The sequence below is a fragment of the Gadus morhua genome, chromosome 18 (assembly GCF_902167405.1).
Source record: "Gadus morhua chromosome 18, gadMor3.0, whole genome shotgun sequence".
Lineage (NCBI taxonomy): Eukaryota > Metazoa > Chordata > Actinopteri > Gadiformes > Gadidae > Gadus > Gadus morhua.
Window position 1 is genome coordinate 530,480 of NC_044065.1, and position 8,063 is coordinate 538,542.

An 8,063-nucleotide genomic window follows, 5' to 3' on the forward strand; every position below is an offset into this window, starting at 1 on the left:
CCTCTCTCTCTCTCTCTCTCTCTCTCTCTCTCTCTCTCTCTCTCTCTCTCTCTCTCTCTCTCTCTCTCCCTCCCCCTCTCTCTCTCCCCCTCTCTCTCTCTCTCTCTCTCTCTCTCTCTCTCTCTCTCTCCCTCTCCCTCTCCCTCTCTCTCTCTCCCCATCATGATGTCAGGGCAGCACTCAGGCTGTGCGGCCCCTCCCTTCCTAGTTCTATTAGCCTGGCTGCTGCCGGAGTTAAGACAGACAAACCGGATCAGAACCCGACCTCCCCACTCAGTTGGATCCTTTAGGCTCGATTCTCCTTCAGGCTTGGATTATACCTGCCCCTATATTTTAAACCTAACTATTTTAGCATCATAATAATTATATGGTGCACCTATTAATTAGAATTATAAACATTGACCCTGCACACCCCAACATGATATTGCCAGCAGGTGTCACTGTAGTGCCTTGATATCAACTCGGAGTCAGTGACACATCAGAACAACTGACCATTCAGAGACACTGACACCTCAGAGACACTGACTAATCAGAGACAGGTTGAGTGTCTGTTGGCGTTAGATCACTTCGACGCTGGCTGGTTCGGGCCTCTCTTTGATTACACAAATCGTACAATAGTTACTCCTAAACCCCTCCCACTCACAATAAACCCCTCCCACTCACAATAAACCCCTCCCACTGACAACAAACCCCTTCCACTCACCTGTAACCCCTCCCACTCACCCTAACCCCCTCCCTCTCACCCTAAACCCCTCCCCCTCACCATAAATCCCTCCCACTCACCATAAACCCCTCCCACTCACCCTAAACACACTCAGCCGTAACCCCTCCCACTCACCCTAAACCCTTCCCTCTCACCCTAAACCCCTCCCACACACAATAAACCCCTCCCACTCACAATCAACCCCTCCCACTGACAACAAACCCCTCCCACTCAACCGTAACCCCTCCCACTCACCCTAACCCCCTCCCTCTCATCCTAAACCCCTCCCCCTCACCATAAACCCCTCCCACTCACAATAAACCCCTCCCACTCACAATCAACCCCTCCCACTCACCCTAAACCCACTCACCCTAAACTCCTCCCACTCACCATACACCCCGCCCACTCCCCCTAAACTCCTCCCACTCACCATAACCCCTCCCACTCTCCCTAAACCCCTCCCACTCATCATGAACCCCTCCCGCCCCTAGCCAGCAGCGCTACACTAGGTCGCGTCATGCAGCAGCAGTCAGAGCCGACAGAAAACGCTTATTGAGTTTTCTTTATTCCAAAAGTCCCCCGTCCAACTGAGTGGGAGGGGCTAATCTAGTGGTAGAGACTCATCCTCTCAGTGTTCGGCTGAAGGTACTACAAGGCATCCCTCCCCGGGGTGCAGCATGTTTTATATCCACTCATTTCAGAGAATTGATCGTGTTGCTCAGCATCATCAGTTTGTGCGTGTGAGTTAGTGTGAGTGTGCATGTGAGGGAGTGTGTGTGGGTGTTTTAGTCTGACATCTTTTTGGGTATAAACCAGAGAGAGCATTAGATTAGATTAGTTATTTTATAATGGTAAAGGATAATTATCACACACGCGCGCACACATACTGTACATGCAGCCGGAGCTTCTCCATGGTGATCTGCCATCTGTATTTATTATTGATAAAGGGTAGAGGGTAGCTACCACTCTGTCTGTCTGTCTGTCTGTCTGTCTGTCTGTCTGTCTGTCTGTCTGTCTGTCTGTCTGTCTCGCTCTCTCTCTAAGTGACTTATTATCCAGGTAAATGTATAAGAATGTAATAATTTAAAGGTTAATATAAACTGATCTCTTTACCCACTTCATTTAAGTTGCCCCTCCCACCTGTGTGGGCCTGTGTGTGAGAATGCATGAGTGTGTGTGTGTGTGTGTGTGTGTGTGTGGTTGTGTGTGTGTGTGTCCGTGTGTGGTTGTGTGTGTGTGTGTGTGTGTGTGTGTGAAATCTGTGCTTCCGTATCTAATGGGTGTGTGTGTGTCTGTGAGGAGAGTTAGTGAGCGAGCGAGAGAGCGAGCTGGTCGCTGCGCGCTCTGAGAGCCCTCCATTCCCTGCTCGGCCGTCGCCCATGCTGGATTAAAGCGCTCTCTGCGACGCGCGCGTACACACTCTCACTCTCCCACGCCCTCACCCTCTCACCCTCACCCTCTCACCCTCACACTCTCACCCTCACACTCTCACACTCCTCCGGGAGGATACTCCGCTGCCCGGCTGAGATGAGTGAGGAGGCAAAGGCATCAGGGAAGGGGACGCCCCGCAAGAAGAGAGGGAAGAAGGTAAGGGACTGGGAGAGGGACTGGGACTGGGACTGGGAGAGGGACTGGGTACTGGGAGAGGGAGAGGGACTGGGAGAGGGACTGGGTACTGGGAGAGGGAGAGGGAGAGGGACTGGGTACTGGGAGAGGGACTGGGACTGGGTACTGGGAGAGGGAGAGGGACTGGGTACTGGGAGAGGGAGAGGGACTGGGAGAGGGACTGGGAGAGGGACTGGGACTGGGAGAGGGAGAGGGACTGGGAGAGGGACTGGGTACTGGGAGAGGGAGAGGGACTGGGAGAGGGACTGGGTACTGGGAGAGGGAGAGGGACTGGGAGAGGGACTGGGTACTGGGAGAGGGAGAGGGAGTGGGTACTGGGAGAGGGACTGGGTACTGGGAGAGGGACTGGGACTGGGTACTGGGAGAGGGAGAGGGACTGGGACTGGGTACTGGGAGAGGGAGAGGGACTGGGACTGGGAGAGGGACTGGGACTGGGTACTGGGAGAGGGACTGGGTACTGGGAGAGGGGCTGGGTACTGGGTACTGGGAGAGGGGCTGGGTACTGGGACTGGGTACTGGGACTGGGTACTGGGTACTGGGAGAGGGGCTGGGTACTGGGACTGGGTACTGGGACTGGGTACTGGGACTGGGTACTGGGACTGGGTACTGGGACTGGGTACTGGGAGAGGGACTGGGTACTGGGACTGGGTACTGGGACTGGGTACTGGGTACTGGGAGAGGGACTGGGTACTGGGACTGGGTACTGGGACTGGGTACTGGGACTGGGTACTGGGACTGGGTACTGGGAGTGGGACTGGGTACTGGGACTGGGTACTGGGAGTGGCGCTGGGTACTGGGTACTGGGAGTGGGACTGGGTACTGGGACTGGGTACTGGGAGGTGGACTGGGTACTGGGTACTGGGACTGGGTACTGGGTACTGGGAGTGGCGCTGGGTACTGGGTACTGGGACTGGGACTGGGTACTGGGACTGGGTACTGGGAGGTGTACTGGGGAGGTGGAGGACTTGATACAGTCCCAGGGAGAGAAGACTTTGGTCTTTTGTTGTGTTGGTGAATTGATTATGGATAAAGGTTTGTTGCAGCGTGCGCGGTCGAGCTCTGGGTTTCCTTCTTGGCTCCGTCAGAGTGAGGCAGCGGAGCCTTTTGTCGGATGCTATTTTCTTAATTGATGGTTGTCGATAAAGGTTTGTTGAGTCTGCGTGGTTGTTGAGTTGCTGGTTCCTCGGAGGGTTGGACGGCTGCTGATCACAGGGGGATGCTGGGAGGAGCACAGACCATTACCCCGTCTGACCTGGGGCGGTCCCAGACAGTCTGATGAACTGGGGTGAAGACCCTCGCTCGTCTCGGCTTTCAGACTCATCCTCTTTTCTGTCTCATGGAATGAAGCCCAACGCCAGAGCCCTCCCACCCAGAGTCAGAACCACAACAACCACGGAGACACCGACCAGCCCTCAGTAGGACGAGGAGGGCATCCTTCACCAGGAGGTCATGAATATAAAACCATGAGCCGGAGGGAGGAGAGAGGACAGCGCAGAATGGAGAGGGCTGGAGAGAGGGGGAGAGAAGGGGTGAGGGCAGAATGGAGAGGGGGAGGAGAAAGGACAGGGCAGAATTGAGGGGGTGAGGGGAGAAGGGGTGAGGGCCGAATGGAGGGTGAGAAGAGATGGGGAGGAGAGAGGGTGGGGAGAGAGGAGAGGGCAGAATTTAGAGGCTGAGGAGAGGGGGAGGAGAGGGGGAGAAGAGAGAGGATGAGGAGAGAAGGGGTGAGGGCAGAATGGAGAGGGTGAGGAGAGACGGTGAGGAGATTGGAGAGGGTGAGGGTGAGGGCCAAAGGGGTGAGGGTGAGGGCCGAAGGGGTGAGGGTGAGGGCCGAAGGGGTGAGGGTGAGGGCCGAAGGGGTGAGGGTGAGGGCCGAAGGGGTGAGGGTGAGGGTGAGGGCCGAAGGGGTGAGGGTGAGGGCCGAAGGGGTGAGGGTGAGGGCCGAAGGTGTGAGGGTGAGGGCCGAAGGGGTGAGGGCAGGGCAGAAGTGGGGAGGGTATGGGGGTACGAAGGGGAGACAGACTAAGATCTGTCAGTGGGCAAATTCAACAGATCCTGAGAATGGGTTGGGCACAGAAATGGAAGATGCCTGACTGCGTACGAGTGTGTCTAATACGTCTGGGGCTGGCAGTGTGGAACCCTACTGTATATTCTGTACTGTATTATCACAGGAGGAGTACAGTATAAGCTCTATTACAGCCAAGTACATGGAACTACTGTTATGTATTCTTTCGCATATCGTTCTTTGTATACATTATTTTCTTAAATGTCGTAACTTTTTCTTAACTGCCCTTCAGCCCATCTGGGATTTACAGAAATGCGTTTCTTACCTGAAATAAGAAATACAATGAATTCTTTGATTATTGATTATTGGGTGGTGATCATTGAAGCGTCCACCACAGTGGGGCCTTGAAGCTGTAGTTGATGCCTGGAGCGCAGCACTCGGAGACAGCAGATGATGCTCTGGCCAACTGCCAGGCCTCTCCCATCACTAGAGGAGGATGTTGGCTCAGACCGTCAGGCGCTCGTTAGCCGCCGGCCAATCAAGGAGAAGGTTTTCAGGTTTATAGCAGACTGAGGAGATCCAGGAGATGATAGCGCTTACTCGCTTTTTTGGAGTTTGTGTGTGTGTGTGTGTGTGTGTGTGTGTGTGTGTGTGTGACTTCAGATGTCTGCTTTAATACCAAAGTAAAAGCTGGTGTCTCTTGCGAACAATTGATTCTGTATTTGTCCTCATTATTTGAGTCCACTGACGTTCTCTCACAGTGTGCAGGATGGGCCGTGCAGTATGGCTGCTGGGGTTTCAATCTTTTATTACTCTCTGTGTCAATGCATATGTGTGTGTGTGTGTGTGTGTGTGTGTGTGTGTGTGTGTGTGTGTGTGTGTGTGTGTGTGTGTGTGTGTGTGTGTGTGTGTGTGTGTGTGTGTGCATGCGTGCGTGCGTAGGCTTCGGGGCTTAGTGTCATTAAAAAGGATGCTGGCCAAGCATCCTTATTGTTATTGTCCTTTAATACCTGCTTAAACACACACACGCGCACACACACACACACACACACACACACACACACACACACACACACACACACACACACACACACACACACACACACACACACACACACACACTCTTACTGTTACAGAGCTTGTGCTGTGTAACAGGTGCTACCTTGTGAAGCGCAGGGGAACACAGAGGCCGTCTGCATACTGCAGGGAGGAGGAGAGGGAGGAGGAGAGGGAGGAGGAGAGGAGGAGAGGAGGAGGAGAGGAGGAGGAGAGGAGGAGAGGAGGAGAGGGAGGAGGAGAGGAGGAGGAGAGGAGGAGAGGAGGAGGAGAGGAGGAGAGGAGGAGGAGAGGAGGAGGAGAGGAGGAGAGGAGGAGAGGGAGGAGGAGAGGAGGAGGAGAGGAGGAGAGGGAGGAGGAGGAGAGGAGGAGGAGGAGAGGAGGAGGAGAGGAGGAGAGGAGGAGGAGGAGGAGAGGGAGGAGGAGAGGGAGGAGGAGGTGGAGGAGAGGGAGGAGGAGGAGAGGAGGAGGAGAGGAGGAGAGGGAGGAGGAGAGAGAGGAAGAGAGGAGGAGGAGGAGAGGAGGAGGAGAGGGAGGAGGAGAGGAGGAGGAGAGGAGGAGAGGAGGAGGAGGAGAGGAGAGGGAGGAGGAGGAGGAGAGGGGAGAGCAGGAGGAGAGGGAGGAGGAGAGGGAGGAAGAGAGGGTGAGGAGGAAGAGGAGGAGGGTGAGGAGGAGGGTGAGGAGGAAGAGGAGGAGGAGGGTGAGGAGGAGGAGGAGGAGGAGGAGAAGTAGGGGGCATACATGAAGTGAGGAATACAGGAAGTGGAGAGGAGGTTTGAAAAGGAGAGAGTGACAGAGTGAGAGAGTGAGAGGGTGAGAGAGTGAGAGGAGAGCAGGAAGTCTTGAGCGGCGGGGGAGGGGGGGGGGGCTGGGCATTCCGGTCTAGCCAGTCTCCCCTCACGCCACTTTGCAACCATGGTAACGACAACAGAGGTGCAGCCTATCATGGAGGAGGTAAACAAGGAGGAGGAGTTACATATCTGTAAATCATTTCTCAATATCTGTCATGAAAGTAGTAAGTGGTTGTTTCGAGGTAATGGATTTCAGAGAGTGTGTGTGTGTGTGTGTGTTTGTGTGTGTGTGTGTTTCTTGTGTGTGTGTGTGTATGTGTGTTTGTGCCTGCGTGCTAAAAGCAGGCGTGGCAGCGGCTGTGACCATGGCAACCAAAAGCCCTTCAGGGAATGCATTTGGGGCGAGAGAGGCTGAAAGAGAGAGAGAGACTCTGACCTGAAGGCGGGTTCACTTTGAGTGACGAGGCACGGCGTCCAATAGGCCGACAGCAGGAGGGCGTCTGCAGAACACACACCTCAAGTTAACCGTGACCCTAAACCCTGAGCCTGGGGGGTCCGGTGAGGAGAGGGGGGAGGGGGGTCTGAGCAGTGGGTGTGTGTGTGTGTGTGTGTGTGTGTGTGTGTGTGTGTGTGTGTGTGTGTGTGTGTGTGTGAGTGCGTTGTGTGTGTGTGTGTGAGTGTGTGTTTGTGTGTGTGAGTGCGTTGTGTGTGTGTGTGTGTGTGTGTGTGTGAGTGTGTGTTTGTGTGTGTGAGTGCGTTGTGTGTGTGTGTGTGTGTGTGTGTGATATTTATGCCATATATATATTTATTATCAGGGTTGTACGCAATGAGGAAGAATAGTTGCTGATCGGACACACACAGCAAACATACTGTAGCGCAGAGCAAAGGCACTGGTAACATGCCAGTGCACTCCCCTCCTCCCCTCCCCTCCCCCACTGCCCCACCCCCCCTCCCTCCACACACTCACCCAGCCTCCCCCTCACTCACTCACTCACTCACTCACTCACTCACTCACTCACTCACTCACTCACTCACTCACTCACTCACTCACTCACTCACTCACTCTCACTCACTCACTCACTCACTCACTCACTCACTCACTCACTCACTCACTCACTCACTCCCTCACTCCCTCCCTCACTCACTCACTCCCTCCCTCACTCCCTCACTCATCATCCTATTTGATTCTCAGGGTCTCCTCTTCTGTCCTGGTCCTCAGGCCTCAGGCTGTGGTCTGCTCGTACCGCGCTGTCTCCTCGGCCCCCCGCCCACGGTGGTGGGGTCACCAGTACAGAGAGAGAGGTCACCAGTACAGGGAGAGGGGTCACCAGTACAGAGAGAGGGGTCACCAGTAAAGAGAGAGGGGTCACCAGTACAGAGAGAGAGGTCACCAGTACAGGGAGAGAGGTCACCAGTACAGAGAGAGGGGTCACCAGTACAGGGAGAGGGGTCACCAGTACAGGGAGAGGGGTCACCAGGGTTAGGGTTCCCCACGGGGCAGGAAGAGGCGGGCTCTCTAGTCCCGCCTCCCTGGGGCGCTTCTGTGTGTATGTGTCTGTTGGTGCGTCCATCAGCGTGTGCTCTTGTGTGTGTATGTGTGCGTATGCGCTTGTGTTCATGTGTGTGTGTGTACGTGTCAGTTTGTGCTTCTGTGTGTATGTGGGTCTGTCTGTTAGTCCATCTTTGTATGTTTGTGTGTGTGTGTGTGTGTGTTTGTGTGTGTGTATGTGTGGCTTGTCGGTGTGTCTAAGTATGTGTTTATGAATGTGTGTGTCTGACTCTCTGGTGGTCTGTCTGTGCTGTGTGTGTGTGTCTGTGTGTGTGTGTGTGTGTGTGTGTTAGATCTGTGCTGTGTGTGTGTGTGTGTGTGGTGACTGTGTGT

At 54.7% G+C, this 8,063-nt stretch overlaps 1 protein-coding gene across 1 annotated transcript in view; it reads left to right on the forward strand.

Moving 5' to 3' along the window:
• The first annotated feature begins 6,305 nt into the window (after positions 1 to 6,305).
• LOC115531571 (ankyrin-3) overlaps positions 6,306 to 8,063 on the forward strand; it is a 106,206-nt gene continuing 104,448 nt past the window's right edge. The window contains exons 1-2 of the mRNA XM_030340923.1: positions 6,306 to 6,344; positions 7,401 to 7,462. Coding sequence (XP_030196783.1) covers positions 6,306 to 6,344; positions 7,401 to 7,462 — 101 coding nt within the window. The remainder of the gene's footprint in view (positions 6,345 to 7,400; positions 7,463 to 8,063) is intronic.